The following is an 18160-nucleotide window of genomic DNA, read 5'->3' on the forward strand; positions in this document are numbered from 1 at the left end:
CAACCATACACCTTTCCCAGGCCAGGTCTCTCTGGTGAACCCACGATTCCTAGGACTTCTATTTGATATCAACCTGTCCCCAGACCTGCTCCTCTTCTTCCTGCATCTAATGTCACTCACCCACCCAATTTTCCAAGCTGAACCAGGTGTTGAGCTGACTCCTTGTCACTCAGTTGTGAGCAGGTGTCCACAGCGATGCTTCAGCCTGTCTACTGCTGCCCATTCTTGTTGTTATCCCTGAGTCCCAGCCATCACCATCTGAACACTACAACTTCATAGATTACTCACTGGTATCTCCACTTATTGTCATGTTTCAAACCATCCTTTACCCTGAAGCTGGAGTGAACTCTCTAAAGCACAAATCAGATGTGTCCCTCTTGCGTTCAACATTCCATTATCCACAGGATGAAATCCAAACGGGTTAGTGTGGAGCACCAAGACCTTCAGGATTTGAACCCAGCCTCAGGATGACTCTTCTCACACCCTACTCATGGCCTCCAAATGCCAGCTATACCTAACAGTGCCCTGAATGTAGCTTTCTCTTGCTTCTGGGATTTTGCACATGTTGTCTCCTTGGCTGGGGTGACCTTCCTGCCTGCCAGTGCTTGGCTAATGTCTGTTTATCCTTCTAGGTCTCTGCTTGGGCATCTTCTCCTAAAAGAAGTCTTTTCTCCCCTCCATTGCCCCCAAGACTGGGCATGACATGCCTCTTATGAGCTTACACAGCACCTGACCTCACTCCTCCCAGCACTTAGCACCCTGTTCTGTGAGTAGAGTGGAGCCTTGAGCCTGTTGACATTTCCGGTCCTAAGTGCAAGAGCTGGCACAGAGGGTACACTCAATATTTGATGAAAAAGGGGCAAAGGAAGAAAAGAGGCTTAGGGGCACCTGGGTGGCTCAGTTGGTTAAGCATCTAACTCTTGATTTTGGCTCAGGTCATGATCTCACAGTTCATGAATTTGAGCCCACGTTCAAGTCTGAGCTGACAGCTTGGAGCCTGCTTGAGATTCTCTCTCTCCCTCTCTCTCTGCCCCTATCCCACTTGTGCTCTCTCTTTCTCTCTCAAAATAAATAAACTTAAAATTTTTTTTAGAAGAAAAGGGATTTTTGAGAGTATGAAAGGTGTTCACATCATACTTGTTCTATTTATTCATTTTCTTAACTTTTTCCCTCCCCCATTTCTGCTCATTAAGACCATAATATATGGGGTCCCTGGGTGACTCAGTAGGTTAAGCACCCGACTTCAGCTCAGGTCATGATCTTGTGGGTTGTAGTCTGCTGTCAGCATAGATCCAGCTTTAAATCCTGTGTACCCTTCTCTCTCTGCCCCTCCCCTGCCTGTGCTCTCTTTCTCTCTCAAAAATAAAATAAACATTAAAAAATTTTTTTTAAAAGACCATAATATATGGTTTTAAAATATCAATTAATAATCTGGACCTGGAATGACTCTCCTCTGGATGAATCCAGATTGATTATACAGGTGATGAATGACCATCTAGTACTGAAAAGTTAACATGGTTATAAGTCATTCCTTTGAAAAAAAAAACCCCAAAACCTCAAACTCCATTATAAGCAATATATCATAGTGGTCAAAAGATTACCTTTGGTCTCTGAGAGACTGAGTTCAAGTCTTGGCTCTGCCATTTGCTATGACTTTGGGTAGATTATTTAACCCATGCCTCAATTTCCTTATCTATAAGGTGGTGATCGCAGGAGTATCGTATGTTTTTGAGGATTACTTAAGGTGTACAAAAAACTTAACACATTGCCATTTACTATACAGTGTCAAAAAATGTTGGTTATTATAATAACTAGTGGCAGCAGGTCTCTGAAAGACTCTCTGATTTATTTCAACATGTATCTCTCTTTCTTTTTTTCTCTTACAATTTAGTAATTTATAGTCAGATCTGAACTGAACAGCCCCAGTCACTTCTTTCCTTTCCTCTCCATGTCTCCTTTCCAATTCCCATCTGATGCATGATTCCATGGCCCATCTCTGCTGCCCTGCGTCAGGAATTAGTCCACATAATCATGAGATCTTTGGAGTTCTCCTTATGAGAAACATCATCTGAAATCCTGTCCCAACTTGAGAAAAGTGTTACAGATTATATACAGGAAAAGGAGTTTTATATAAGTTATAAACTCTCAGGTTTATGTTATTACTAGGACCTGTTATGATTAATAAAACATACATATTTCTTATCACATTCTACATATGACTAGTCATATCTTTGGGTGTAACATCTTGTTCCAGATTTAAACCACTTTTGTTTTTGCATCATAATATTTGCACAGCTAAAGATCATCCTTATCAATATGAGATTTGGCACCTGGGAGTTGGGTGATAGAAGCAATAAAATCCAAGAGCATCACTGGCTTAGTGGAGAAGTTCAGGTATTGAGCAATGATAAAAGATATTGTTGGTTGGAAAGCTAGTGACTCTTGTTGTGCTGTAGCAAAACGTTTGATCCAACTGTCACCTGCTGAATCATGTAAAGAAAGCACACAAACTGAATGTGTAGCTAGGGGAAAAGGTAGGGAATGTAAAACTTCTGTTTGTATTGGTTGCTTCTTGTGGCTTTTAGCCAACTACTACAATCAAGATACGAATTTGGGCTGGAGCTAGCCTACCTGTGAACAGAAATGGAAGGGAATACAGTTTCGCTACAGGATTGTCTCTGCCTGTGATCTAAATTGATTATGAGCCCTATAACTGGGAGTCTTGCCGGGGTGAAAAATCCAATTACTTTTTCTGCCCAGACTGAAGCAGTAGTAAGACGCGACTGCATGTTCATCCAGCCTTGGCAGGAGATAAGAACGTGGGCCCAAACCCCTTTCAAGCATCTTCCCTCAGTATTCACTGCTAGACAATGGAAACAAGTCCAGCCATAAAGACAGATGAAGGGTATTGCCATCCCACCCAATTTTTTCTTTCTTTGCTTCGAAAGGTCTGAGGAATAGTCAACTTCAATTTGAGAAGGATGGGACTGGCAGAACATAAAGAGCTATAAATAAAAGATCAGAGTTTTCAGGCATAGAGTTTCCAGACACAGTTTTAGGCTGTGGTAACTCACACTTGGAACTGACTGGAAGCAAATAGGTTGGAAGCTTTCTACATTTGGACAGAAATCTCTAGCTTGGCTTGCAAAACCTTCTAATTATTCAATTCTTAAAAGAATCCCTGGGTCCCAGCACCTGCACAAGAGAGAGTAGTTGTGGAAACCCTGCAGTTCCAAAGAACATCACATCTTCTAATGCCCATGGCTCAAATATAGCCATGGAGGAAAACGGACAAGGGAGGATCTCCCAGAGGGCAAAGCCAGAGGTCATGGTGGACAATGGACAAGGGAGTTCAGCCAAGGCAGCAGCTACCAGAGGGGCCAACCAAGGCATGTACTGTTCATGTAAATGCAGATAACTTATTTTTTGGTTTGTGAATTACCAGACCAGGAGGAGCCACATCTGGTTGTGATGGAGATGACATCACCCAGAGATTCTGGATTTGGGGTGAAATGCAATACCTGGATGAGACTTTGGGATCATCTCTTTTGCAGAGGGAGACACATGTGTCTATGTTGGGGAAGAAGAGTATGCATGATTATTTGGGAAGCCAAACTGCTAGCTTCCTTCCAGAATCCATTCTTCTCTTCTCCTTTAATAAAAGAATTCTGATTTTTTAACTAGGCACATTGTTGCCCAGCTAGAAATCTTTATATCCCTGCCTCCCTTATCATTTAGTTAGAGTCAAGTATTTAAGTTCTGACCAATGAGATAAAGAGTAGTTGGGTTGCAAGGAGCCCTTGGAAGTCTCCTTAAAATGGAAGGCCATGCTCATTCCCCTTCTCCTCCATCCTGCTGATTCCAATGTGAATGTTGTAGTTGGAACTTCCGTGGGCACCTTGGACGATGAGAATGAGGGCCTTGGAGAGCTCATAGAAGCACGATGATATCATGGAGCTAGCAAATTAGCCCTGAATTGCCTTACTTCTAGATCTTTTAAATGAGAAAGAATAAAGTTCCATCTTATTTAAGTGACTGTATTTTGGGATTTTCAGCTATGAAGCTGAATCAGATCATGAGTGACATACTCTCTCTGTGTGATTTGGCCAACTGAACTTTAAGAATATAAAGTAGTTCATTTAGTGTTGTGGATTTGAGGTCTCGTCCACTGATCAGCTGAACTATTTGCTGAGACGTTGAAAAGAAACGCCTCTGTTGTTTTAGCTTGGAAGCAGCCAGTGTTGGACTTAATTAGGATGCAAGACTGATACAGTTTCAGAGTTGGGAAAAAATTCCATAATGTTTTGCCCAATTAAAATGATTATAGAGAGTACACTCCCTGTGGCAAATGGCATCTTGCCTACTGTGGGGACAGAGAAGAAAACTAAAGGTTACGGTCTGGGTGGGAGTATCTCTATCACCCATGCTCTCTGATCTAGTCTTAGTATCCAGTATTAGAAGGAAGGCGTGGTTCCACAGGTCTGATAATTTAGAAAAAAAAAAAACACGTCAGAAAAGTAGTCAAACTTAATATATTAAAACTCAGTTCAATGAATGTTTATTCTACTTTCGATGGGCTTACACAGGGTTTCTCAACTCTGACACTATTAACATTTTGTACCAGATAATTCTCTGATGTAGGGGGCTCTCCTATGCATTGTAGGATGTTCAGCAGCAACCCTGGTCTCAGTCTTCTACGTTCTAGTTGCACACCCCCCATTCCAGTTGTGATAACCAAAATGTCTCCAGACATCGACAAGTGTCCCTTAGGGGTCAAAATTGCCTCCAGTGGAGAGCCATTGGATTAACACAAGGCTCAACACTAATTTCATGTTGTTTTACAATGTACAGGGCCTGCTATTCGCTGGTGTGCTGGGTGAAGAGCTACCAGTTTCCTGGAATTGGGACACAGGACCGAAGCTTATTTTAGTTACCTATACTTGATAGAAAATTTCGAAAATAGCTATAATTTAACAAGCACCTCATAAAGGTCACACACTCTCCTCAGTACTTCATATTTACTACTTATTTGGGGAAAAGTTTTTTTTAAAGCATAGGAAAGTACAGCAAAACAAAACAAAACAAAACCTTGAGCACATAGATACAGAGAAGAGATTGGTGGTTGCCAGAGAGGGGGGCGGGCCATGGGCAAAGTGAGTAAAGGGGGCCAAAAGGTACAACCTTTCAGTTATAAAATAAATAAGTCATGAAGATGTAATATACAGCAGGGTGACTATAGTTAATAATACTGCCTTGCATATTTGAATGTTGCTAAGAGAGTGGATCTCAAAAGTTCTCATCACACACAAAAATATTTTTTTGTAACTATATGTGGCAAAGGACACTAACCAGGCTTAGCTGTGGTGATCATTTTGCTATATATGCAAACATCAAACTACTGTAATATTATATGTCAATTATACTTCAATTTTTTAAAAAAGTACAGGAAGGTACAATAACAGTTTTTCTACATTTCCTGCCCAATTTCCTTCCCCTCAGAAATTTGGTTTGTATCCAGGCCATATTTTTATACTTTTACTATGGAGATATGCATCTCTAAACAATATTTGGTGTTGCTTTGGGTATTTAAGAATATTTACATAAATGCATATCACGCATATCATAGTGTATGCAGCATTTTTGTACTCAAAGTTATATTTTTTGTGATTCCTCCATGTTGCTACACATAAACCTGGCTATTTATTTTCATGTGTATATAGTATTCCATTGTATGAATGTAGTGCAATTTATTTACCCACCCTTCTACAGATGGACATTTGAGCTGGTTCTAGTAAATCTCTATTATAAAATAAGACTACAGTAAACGTCTTTCTATGCCTCTTTGTGCACATGTCCAACACGTGCAGGGGTTTCTTCAGAAGTAGAATTGTTGGATCCAGAGGCTGGGATTATTTTTAACTTTACTGGATAATGCCAAATTGTTCTCCAAAGTGATTGAATCAATTTACATTCCTACTAGCAGTGCATGAAAACCCCTGACTCCCCACAATCCTCTCCAGTGACTGTTTCATCAAAGTTAAAAAATTTTTCTAATTTTATGGGAGTGAAATATCTCACTCTGAATTTCTTTGCATTATCATGCTTTTGGTGAAATTGCACATCTTTTCCTATATTTGTTGGCTATAGTGGTTTCTTCCGTGGGTTACCGTTCATGTCTTTTGCTCATTTTTCTATTGGGTTTGCATTAAAATGTTTGCTTAAAAGAATTTTAGTATGTTCCATACTAATGCTTTGCTTATGTTATATGTTACAAATATCTTCTTCCAGGTTTTTGTTTGTCTTTAGTTTTTAAAAGATATCTTTCATTGCGTTGAAGTTTTAAACCTTAGCGTAGTTTAATTCATGTATGTATATTTTTATCATTTGCCTTTTTTTGGACCTTGCTTAAGAAATCATTTCCTATTCCAAGGTCATAAAGAAATTATCCTGTATTTCATAACGTTTTCATGTTTTAGTTAAACATTTATTTCTTTGAAGTCTTTTTGTGTGTATGGTATGAGGTAGATCTCATATACCATCTCTTAACCTTACAACAACCCTATGAGGAGGCATCATTCCCACTTTACAGATGAGAAAACAAATATCTACATAAGTGACTTGTTCAAGTTTTATAGACAGTAAAAGGCAGCAGAACCAGGACTTGAATCCAAGTTTATTTGGTCTCCAAAGGCCATTCTGTTGTACACATGGCATGATGCTCTACCAGAAGGCCAGGTACAAATAAACATGACATTTTATCTTTCAAGAAATTTTCTTGCATCCTTATTGTAAGGGTACCACTTAACTCTAAATATACCCTAGATGGGAGATGATTAAATTCACTTATTTTCCTTCTAGTGTAGAGGCTCAGGTCCACTTTGGCCCTGGGTCCTCCAAGCCTTAACCAGTTTGAAACACCAGTGGATTGGACTGAACTGGGAATTAAAAGAAAAGTGGGAGTGGCCTCAGCCACCACTGAATCTTCGAAATTCATCTGTATGTTTAGGATTCTCTTTCTTTTCTGGTCAGTTGTTCTCTGTAGGTAGATATGGTAGAATCAGGGCAGAAAGAAAAGTCTAGAACAGCCGTTTGTAGCATGTTACTGTTTTCCCCCATTGATTTATAAGATTGTTTCATAATATAAGACTATTAGCTCCTTTTCTGTAATTTTTATTGCAAATATTTCGTCAAGTTTGTTATTATTCTTTTAGTTTGTGATATCAGTATGTTTTGACTTATCTTTGGTGTAATCAAATCTGTCAATCATCCCCATCATTTTTCTGTTACTTTTATGCTTAGAAACTCCTTATGAGCCTTAGATCAGCTTAAAATAACATACAGTTTCCTTTGGAAAAATTTTAAAGTTTTCTTTAAAGTCGCTTTTCATTATATGGTTTAATATGAAAAGTAATTCCCTTCCGTTCACCCCAACCTCCACCTCCACTCCCCCAAGGTATTTACTCTTAACAGCTTCTTGGATACCAATTCCAGAGTATTTTCATAAATGTAGAGCAGAAACTACATTTGCAGCAACAAGTCATTTAGTGGGCTTTTTCACACCGATTCAGAGTTGTGTGTCCCCAAGCTGATGACTATTGGATTTAATTTTCTCTAATCTTAAGGGAGCTACAAATCTCACCAAGAGGCCACCAAACCGGCCCTGCGGCCACCTCCCTAACCTTTTCTGACCTATATATGCAGAGGCAGGAAGGTTGTGGGAGGAGCATTCGCAGGAGTAGCATTTCTTGATCTGGAGTCCTCAGGGATTTGTGGATGGAATTCAGGGGGGTCATGATCATGAGTGGGAAGAATAAGTCCGTCCTTATTTTTACTATCTTCTGGCTGAAATTTAGCATTTCCTTCCATTACGAATGTAGACAACAAACCATAGTAGTATCAGCAACACATGTAACTTTGTCACCAGTAGAAACCACAGGTGTTTTCATGTTACACACAGTTGTTGCAGATACCTCAAAATATCATTTACACTCAGCACCACTTAGAAATCACTGCGAGGATTGTTACATGAAGCAGCATACATATTAGAGTACAAATTTAAAAAAATGTTTTTTTCCTTTGTAATATTAGTTTCCTTTGTAATATTGCATATTTTATTTTATAAACATTCTAAGAAGAGGTCCATAAGTCTTTTGACATAAGACTACCAAGAGAATCTATTCACGAGAAAGATCTGGATAGAGGGTTTGTGGTTTGGGGTGCTTCTCCCATTGGTCCCTCACAGCCAAATGAGAAGCTTCCAAGTTGTCCCTAGTAGAAATTGAGTTGTGCTATCTTGCTGGTATCCCATTCAAGGTGGCTCCTCTCCCCAACCCTCAGGCTGTGATGGGCATTGCTGGGATGGTTGCCTGGGGGTGAGGCTGTGAGTGGAGATTACCTGGAGAGCATCTTCTGGGTCAGACAATAGTACCACCCATGGGTGGGCCCCTCCAGGCACAAGAGCACAACCACCAAGACAGATGAGGCTGCAAAAGTCCAGTGAAAGTGCTTTTGCCTTATTCTTCTTGTCCTCCATCCCCTCACCCCCACCCACGCTCAGAGGGGTTAGAAGCAGCAGGGAGAGGGAGAGAAAGGAAGAACCTTGCAAAAGGAGAACCTTATTCCTCCTTTCCAGATGGACCCTTGGGCCACAAGTCCAGCCTGGGATGGATGGAGGGGAAAAGCCTTTGGATGTGAATGGATATGAAATTAATCTTTGACTTAGCCTGGACTTTAATATATGCAATAGAATCTTAGTGACCAGAATGAGACTGCTTTTGAAGCTGAGTGACTAAAGAGCTGTGTGTTCAGCCCAAGGAGTTGAGAAGAGACTAGAAAGGAAGATTTGAAGGTAGAGGTTGAAGGAAAAAAAAAAAAAAAAAAAAAAGAAGCTGTTTCATGGCAAACCCCACAGAGTTCAGACTGTCTATTGTACTGGTCTCATGTCCTTGCATATCCATTTGTTCTTTTTTTTTACACAACTCACTTTTTTTTTTTACTTTACTTATCTGAGTTACATATATTTTTATGGTTTCACTTTTTAAAAACATGTAACTCTTTAATTCAAGTGGAATTTTGCCACGCGGGAGGTGGGGATGGGGGGAGAGGGCAGTGTGACTTTTACCCTGAAGTTTGGAGTCCCATTGTGACCAACCAAGTCCTTGATAGTCCGCACACCTACCCGGCAGGTTTCACTGGAAAGATGTCGCCATTGCTCCTGAGGCTTGCAGGGCTCCTGTTGATTATGGTTTGGCAGGCTGCTGCTCAGGCCCTGGGGGAGGGAAGGAAGGACAGCAGGCTGAGTCACGGGGCAGATACCTAATGTGTAAGGAGAATCTGAGCCAGAGCTGTGAGGGAGCATCTGGTGGACACACTGGCAGGACCTTGGTGTCAGTGCTTCCTGCCTACGGGCCGTGGTCTGGACAATAAGGGGGGGAGGGGTCGGGGGTGGAGTGGTTTGACTACCTCAAATGGTTGAGGCTGATGGCCAGAAGGTGGGGTGGATTTGCTGAGAGCTTTCGAAGGATCTGAGGCTCCTTCCCATCTCTTCCAACCCCATCTCTTCTCAATGTTGTGGGTAGTCACCATATTCATCCGTCTGGTCTCCTGCCTCACTCTGTGCCCACCAGGCAAATAAGTCTTCCTTCCAAACCCACCATTGCTGTCTGTCTTCCCAGCTTGAATCTTTTTCCTTACTTTCACTTACTTTCTCCATCTTAAATCTTTTTCTCTTCCTTTCATTGTGCTTATTTAATGCCTTCTCTCCTCATTTTTCTCCATTACCCCTTTTTCTTAAAAAAATGCAAAACAGAAGGATCATAGAGAATTTTCTTCCCACTTTAAACCAACCCCACGTATACCTTTAAAATTATTATATACTAAAATTTTTTATCGTGTAGTACTCCATACATACAAAAGGGTATAAAATAAAACGATCCCCTTGTATTTGACACCCAAAATAAATATTACCACCTCTCTCCTTCCCCTCCACACATTACCAATACCTTGAATTTTTTTACGTATATTGATTTTTGCAGGGGGTAATACTCCAAGGAATAGTTTGTAGATTAAGAATGCAAGGATGGGAGGTGGATGGGAGGTAGGGGGGGCAGGGTCAAAAAGCCCCCTTCTGGGGCTCCTGGCTGGCTCAGTGGGTTAAGTGTCCGACTTTGGCTCAGGTCATGATCTCAGGTTAGTGAATTCCAGCCCCACCTTAGGCTCTGTGTGTACAGCTCGGAGCCTGGAGCCTGCTTCGGATTCTGTGTCTCCCTCTCTCTCTGCCCCTCCCCCACTCACGCTCTGTCTCTCTGTGTCCCTCAAAAATGAATAAACGTTAAAAAAAATTTTTTTTTTAAAACCCCTTTCTGCTCACATAGGATATGCGTTAGACTGAGGCCAGGCACAGACCCTGGATTGTTATCACTTGAATTAGATCATAACAGCCCCCTTTAAAAGGCATGCTGGTTATTTAAGTAATCTACTACATTAGCAGCCTTTACTACTATAGGTAGGGCTTCTATCTTAACTACTCATAAAAATGAAGAGAGGGTGGGAGATTCATGATTTAGCAGCATTTCGTGTAAAAACCGAGGGGCTTTGTTAACTGTAAGACGTCTATCAGCCAAAAGTGTTAAGTGGCTTTGAACGAGATGCGCACAGATTGTGCTACCAGAAGTGCGATGTTCCAAACATAGGAGCAAACGCTGGAGTCACGTGACAGCCGGCCTAGCATGTGCAATGCTAAGTAAGCATCAGGGGCGCCTGGGTGGCTCAGTCCGGGAAGTGTTCGACTTCAGCTCAGGTCAGGATTTTGCCGTTCATGAGTTCGAGCCCCACTTCAGGCTCTGTGCGGACAGCTCGGAGCCTAGAGCCTCCCTGGGATTCTGTATCTCCCCGTCTCTGCCCCTCCCCCACTCGTGTTGTCTCTGTCTCTCTGTCTCTGTCTCTCTCTCAAAAAAGCGCCCCCGGAGGAATACAGGCTGGGTGGGGGCTTGAGAATGTTCCAGGGGAGGCTCCTGTGGAGGAGGGGCAGGCCTGCACAGAGGGTGCCAGAAGGACCTGTGTGTGTGCTTGAATTCCCCGGATTTTACCGGAGGCCCGTTTCCTTAAGGGGCCTCCCCGTTTTTAGCTCCTCTCCATTCCCACCCTTCCACAGCACGGTCACCACGTGTCTTCCTAGAGCACAGATTGAATCATATCAGGCTCCTCCAGAAAAACAGGTGGTGGCTTCACCGTCTTCGGGATAACAACGAAACTTCTTAGCGCGGCATTAAACGTCCTGCGTGGCCTGGCGTCGGATTTCTTTCTGGGCTCAACTCCAGTGACCTCTCCAATGACATCTCAGGCACACGGAGCCCGATCACAGGGCAGACTTTTCTTGTACCCTGTAGAGCGTGCATTTCGCAGTCCTTTGCTCTTGCCGTGCCCTGTGACTAGACTAACTCTCCTTGCGTTCTGTCTTCATTGATTTTTTTTTTTTTTTCCCATTCTTCCACATCGGATCCAAATGCCTGTGTGGAGCCTTCCTTCCCAGAGTCCTCTGGCTCAGGTGATATCCTTTCCTCTCTCTCTGGGCAATTTGTTGTTGACAAGGGGTTGGATTTGCACATCTGCCTAGATGGTAAGCTCCTTAAGGTTAGGGAGTCTGTGATTGATATAGTACAGTCTGTGTATACATACATTTACAACACACTATGCTATATATACTCTATATTTTATATTTATATATTGTATATTACATGTTTTTATATATTTCATACACTGTATATATTATATTTTATAATTTTTTTGTAGCTCTTCTCTTCTGAGGACAGACACACTGTGGATGTGCATTGGTTTCTTCAACTGCCTATTGGAGGAGAATACTTATAGAGAATACAATCGATGTTTCACTGACTTTACTCCTGGCCCCTGGAGTCCAATCCAGTGTAGCTCGTGAATACGACTTTAAAACTGACTTGCTGAGCCAAGTACCGAAGCCATTCAACTTTGTCTCCCAAAGAATTTCTTTCCCTCACTTGGGAACATGTAAGTTATATTATCTGTGTTTGGAAAAACACAGAATTAAGTCTCCATTATCAATTCTATAGTTTACCTTCAGCAGATGCTTTTACTCTCACACTAGTTTCATTGTGCCACCCAGACCTTACCTTGAATAGTTTGCAGACTACCCGTGGTGTAGACACTTATTCTAATAACATCTCAATCCAAACATCACCAGGAAAATATATTTTCTGGAAGAATATTGGCTGATGCTTTCAGACCAGAAAAGCTTTTGGATTTTTGGATGTTTCAGGTTACCTATATTAGAATCTTTATCTTTTGATCCTAACAGTCAAAAGATGATGGGGTCATTCACCTTTTTCAATGATGGATTCATAATTCCTGAAGTACCAAGTCTTCTGCATGTTGATGTAACAGGACTCATTAGGTCTATGTCTTGGTTTGACAGATATTCCCTCCATCAAAACAGTGAACAGACTGAGTAACTTCGTCTGTCTGGGCTATGGATATACAAAAGGTCTGAGAATAATCTGGAAATATGGATATGAGTTCTGTATTCTCAGCATGACTTGTTGATTCTGCAGGGTGTGTGTGTCTGTGTGTGTGTGGTGTGAGTGTGTAAAAGTATGAGTGTGAGCATGCATGAGTGCACCCATGCAAAATGAAGTTTCAGAGAAAGTAGATTCACACAGGCTTGAAGGAGGACTGAGCAGGAAAAGGTAGCAGGGCCTCTTTGGATGTTTGATCTAGGCTGTGTGCCAGCAGGAGGGAGAGTCTGGTTTGGAGAGATTCCAGGGGCAGGAACAAGGATGCTATAGAGGTGGGGTTCATGTGTTTGGAGAAGAGGGATTTTGTCCCACTTCGATTGTTCTCATCACTGTTGTAATTTATGACTCTGCACGGATGACTACCCTACTAGACTGAGGAGGTATGCAATAGATTTTAAATAAAGTTGATTTTCAATTGGCTTGATACTTATAGGGAGATTGGGACCTAGGAGGAAGCAAGAGCTCTGGGAAGGTGATACTTAGAGGGAGATTGGGACCTAGGAGGAAGGAAGAGCTCTGGGAAGGTGGGGACTGGGCTTGAGAAATAGAAGTGAGACCAGGTCCAAGCCTGTGTACATATGGGTTTGTACTAAATTAGTGGAATAATGTGGAACTATGCAAGTAGTTTAGGTTGCCTCTAGATTGTACTCCAAGCATGCTTTAGATTGGAGAAAAATCATTTTTTCCACTTCAAATGGCCACCTGACCTTGTTGTATTGGAGTGCACAAAGTAGAAAGTTCACGGAAAGGGTCTTGAACCCATGGCATCTCTTTGAAGGTAAATTGCTCTTGGATCTCTTTACAGTTGGAAGCAGAAAGCTATTACAGCAGCCAGTGCCTTCTGCCCAAGGGCATGCTGGGATTCCTGATGAGCCCTCAATGAAATGTACTTTCTTTCCCTTTAGAAGCAAGAGTCCCAGACTCCTCTTCCGGAGTAGAGTGGAAACTGTCCTTTCTCAGGACTTTGGGTTCAGCTGTGTTTTAGTTTAGCCAACAGTCAGCTCAGGACCTTGAAGCAGAAATAACTGCATGTGTTCTAGAACTGCGAGGGATGAAGGAGGAAGGCAGTGTAAGGAGAAGGAACTGAACAGGAGGAAGCCGAGGCAAAGATACAAAGATGATCATCTTTGAGAACTGTCACCAAGACTAAGGAAGGGACTCCAGAGATAAGAAAGGTGACATATAAGGGGTTGAGCTTGAGACAAAGTCCATCTTACCAGTGAAGCCACCGAGATGTTTAGAGAGCAAATGTGAGTCACATGTGGACCAGTCTCTGGCTAATCATGTGGGCTCAAGCCTAATTTTACCGTGTGTGACTAGAGATAAAAGAAGTAGCAGTCAAGGCCATTTCATGTGAATGGAGTGATAACAACCTAATGAAGAAACATTTTTCAGCTAGGTGAAAAAGAAAACCCTTAAAAAAGTAAACGTAAATTCAGAACCATGGACTAACTGTAAAATCAGTCCTTGCCAGTATTCTAAAATATGAACCTTCCACTCAACAAATGGCTTCTGTCAACAGCACAAAGCTTGCTGCCATAACCCTGAAGGAGAGGCAGTAACAGACTTTAAATGTGGAAAAGATTGGTAACACGGAAGCAAGAGCCAGCAAGACTGAAACCAACTAGTCCTAAACCACAAACACCAGAAAAAAAGTCAACATACCATTTGTCACCATTTCACCACCAGCATTGCTTAAATAGCCTTCATTGAGGACGCTGAGCCCCCAGGTGGCAGCTGAAATCCTCAGCAAACAGTGCATTTTATTGTGGTGGCGTCCCACCCGAAAGGGCAGCTGGAAGCACTTTGTCAGTGAAAATGTAAGAAAGAGAATCCGTGACCACTCAGGGCTTATGTTAAATATCAAATGGAGGTACTTCAAAGTTTTAATTTCTTTTGGTGGGGGTGGGGGGTTGGATGGAATGGAGAGAGACAAGGAGAAAAGAAAACACTACGCTTTGGGGAAAAAAAAAGAAGATATTTGGTCAGAGGGATGACTTGATCATTTTCCCCATTGTTCGGTGTTGGTTCATGCCCCCCACAGCAGGTGAGCCCGGAGTGTCTGAAGGGATGTGTACATGCTCCCCCACAGCAGGTGAGCCTGGAGTGTCTGAAGGGATGTATATTGTCCATCTACCTCACATATGGACATGAAGTTCTTTTTGTGTCTGAGAAGACCCCTTAAATTTTCTTCTCAATAAATAGGTAAGATTTCTACCCTTCTGCCTCTCCTGAATGCATGTTGCTTGGCTACACTTCATTACTTACCGATTTGGATTACTTCAAGTGGGTTAAAACAAAGAAAACTCATACTTCTCTGAAAACCCTTTGTTCAGTGGAATGCCATACTTGTCTGAACTCATCCGCCGTATTTGCCGATGGCTACTCAATGTCAAGGAGCAGAGATGAGCAGATATGTTTGCAGATTCTATGGCATACTTTCTTTAGTTACTAAAATATAAAGTTACCAAAACTATGTATCTAAATGTATATATAATATATACTAGGGTAAGGCAGAGAGTATGAGTGTGGACATTAATTGTGGGCCTTCTTCCTGTCAGGTATTTTTTTGAAATTATATTACTACTTAATCCTTACAACAATCAATGAGTTATCCATTATTTCCCTCATTTTACAAAGGAAGGAATGGAGACTCAGTAACCTATTCACAATCACTTTAAAGATAACAGGCACTTTTTGCATGGCAACCTGTGGTCTTTTTGTGAGACATTAGCTGCCATGATGCTGCAATTGTGTGGGGGAATTTCAGCAGTTTGAATGCTATCAGAATGAAAGCTAACTTTATGATACATTTATTGGTGTTTTCACCTCTAAACATTGAATGAATGGTGGTGGAGGGGATAATACGAAGGGAAGCATTTTGGGGATCACATTGATAGTGATTTCCTGTAATGTTTCTTCTGTAAATCTAAGTTGTCACTTAGAAAATCTGATGCAGCCGACAGTGTATAATACAGTTACTTTCATTACGGGGTAATCTGCCCATTTGTTTCCAGCTTTGACAAGAATGGACAAACTTTAGAAAAGCATGGAGACTCTTGCTTTTGATAAGAGAAGGTTGCTTCAGAGTAAAAATATTGGCAGAATACCACAGAGTAAATCCAACAAGGTAACTTAGTGCCACCTTGCAGATATCCTCAAATTATTTTGTTGGAGTTATTAAGGGAAGGAATAGATGTACAATTCAAACTGTGACTCAATCATGAAAGTAGCAGAGGTAGATACTTTAATATTTCTACAAATATCTCTTGAACTCTCAGGGTTCATTCATTTTAAGTTAACTGAAGATAGACCATGCCAAAAGGCATAAAGAACTAAACTTGATTTCTTTCTTTTTTTTTTTTAAATTTTTTAAACATTTATTCATTTTTGAGAGAGAGAGAGAGCATGTGCAGTGGAGGGTCAGAGAGAGAGGGAAACACAAAATCTGAAGCAGGCTCCAGGCTCTGAGCTGTCAGCGTAGAGCCTGACGCGGGGCTCGAACTCATGGACCATGAGATCATGACCTGAGCTGAAGTTGGACACTTAACCAACTGAGCACCCAGGCACCCCTAAACTCAACTTCTATTTACTTCCCCAAGGACTAGTTATATCTTAACACTCAGTTTTTTTGGTGCTAGCATATGGTACAGGGAGATGATAGGTGTGCATCTGAAATAATGCTTTAAGATTTCTCCTATATTTTAAATTGCTAAAAGCAGAAGCCAGGCTTAACTCTGTTTGGGCCCCTTCAGACCCAGTCTGCTCTGCTCCATGGCTTGGGATGCTGACAGATGAGAACTTTATCAACAGGCTTCCTTCCTCTGCCTTCTAGTTGGATACAACCAAGGGGAGGCATCTTTGCAAATCTGGAGAGTGGAAGGACACAGAGGTCTAGGCTCTCTCCCCACTGGGTTGTGGTGAATTCAGGAGGACATCTCTCACTGAACAGTTGCCTTCTTCAGGTTCTGATAATCTACCTCTTCAGGTGCTAGTGTCTCCCCACTGTTGCTAGCCCAGGATCCTGCCCAACATCTTGTTGGATTCCCTAACTCTGCCCATACCTCCGTCAGTAACCTCTTTATGAAAGTCTCCTCAAATTAGTTTGGCCATGCCACCCAACTCTTGCCTGAACCCTGACCGACTGCTTTTCAGCACAGTGCTTTATACATACATACAGAGGCTTTTAAATTCAATGAAAAAGAATGGCTTGACCCTTCTGATATTTGCATTCAAATATTGCTTATTGTAGGGTGACCAATTGTCCCTGTTTGTTTGGGTCTGAAGGGAGCTCCCAGGATGCAGGAATTTTAGTTTTGAAATTGGGACAGTTCTGGGCAAACCGGATGAATTGGTCACTGTAGCAATACGTTTTTAAAATTTGTAATTGGTTTAGAAAAGCATTATCTTATCTTTGAAAAGATTTCTGTGATCATATTTAAGCTAAAGTTGTTTTACTAAATAGAGTGTTCCCCACTAATGAGAAAATTTGTGTCTGAAATGATTCTTGTAAGGCACATCGGTGTAATGTGAGCAGAGGATGTGTTATTTTTTTTGCCTGTTCAAATCTGTTTACTCTCCAGAGGAAGTCACCCAAGGAACTAGTGAGACATCAGGGTGATGATGTATAAGTGCTTACTAAGAAGTTTTGAATGAATAGAGGGGCAAAGTACATCACAGTGAAAAAGAGCTGCTTGAATATGGTTTCTGATTTAAAAAACACTTTTGGGCATTTTAAATGAAAGTTCTCTGTATCCCTGTCCTTCCAGTGTGCTGTTATCCTGAAAACGTAGGAAGATATTTGCATATTAGGAAGAATGTATTTTATTGCTTTGTGTAACTAATTCCATTTGTTGGTATATTTTAATTCCTAAGAGATCAGTTTGAAAAGAAAAGCAACAACCTCAAACAAAGCTAATATTTTAAGAAGAAATCTTTATTTACATGTTGGGATATAGTTGGATTATATATTTTTTTCCCATCGGAAATGTGTTTATTAAATGACAATATTAACAGTGATCATACTGCTTTTGTAAATAGGCTGCCTGGGAGGAGGAAATTCAATAGAGTTAGAAATCCACCATGATCTGAATGCTTTTCAATTCAAGATATTATTTTCTGGTAGGAGAGCTTTTGACTATTCACTGTAGGAAGCCAGAATTGCAAATATGTATCCCTTTACTCCTGCCACTCACTCTCAATCTTCTTGATCTACTTCTGTTCCCCAAATCATTGTTCTCTTCTAAGAGCTGGACAAGTCATTTAAAACAAATTGGTAATATTGGCTGTGGTTTAAATTAGAATTTAGTAATTTACCTCAGGTGTGTTTGGAGAGCTCCCTTTGGTATTGTCTCTGAAATGGTTGTTGTCAACATTGTTTTCTGACTATAAACTTACTATAAGGAATGTGTGAAAGATATTGACCTAAGTGTATTAAATTTACCTCATTGCAATAAACATTTATTGAGTGCCTACTATGTGTAAGAGGATAATAGAAAATCAGACTTCATAAAAGGAAGGTATCACTTGAAACATCACACAGATGGAAAGAAAAAAAAAAGCAGTAGTCACTCATTTGGGTTAAGTTTTAAAAAATTACATTCTGTATATTC

At 41.1% G+C, this 18160-nt stretch overlaps 1 protein-coding gene across 4 annotated transcripts in view; it reads right to left on the reverse strand.

Moving 5' to 3' along the window:
* The window catches only part of CDYL (chromodomain Y like), a 244828-nt gene that overhangs the window by 212459 nt on the left and 14209 nt on the right, over positions 1-18160 (reverse strand). For 2 of the 4 annotated variants that reach the window (XM_058733140.1, XM_058733139.1), the window contains exons 1-2: positions 9463-9600; positions 9179-9268 (exon numbers count right to left, since the gene is read on the reverse strand). In XM_058733140.1, the coding sequence (XP_058589123.1) occupies positions 9179-9268; positions 9463-9591 (219 nt within the window). In that variant the 5' untranslated portion in view covers positions 9592-9600. Of the gene's footprint in view, positions 1-9178; positions 9269-9462; positions 9601-18160 lie in introns of those variants that run through there. The other 2 variants (XM_058733141.1, XM_058733144.1) reach the window with 1 other exon arrangement.

The sequence above is a fragment of the Neofelis nebulosa genome, chromosome 6 (genome assembly GCF_028018385.1).
Source record: "Neofelis nebulosa isolate mNeoNeb1 chromosome 6, mNeoNeb1.pri, whole genome shotgun sequence".
NCBI classification, from domain to species: Eukaryota; Metazoa; Chordata; class Mammalia; order Carnivora; family Felidae; genus Neofelis; species Neofelis nebulosa.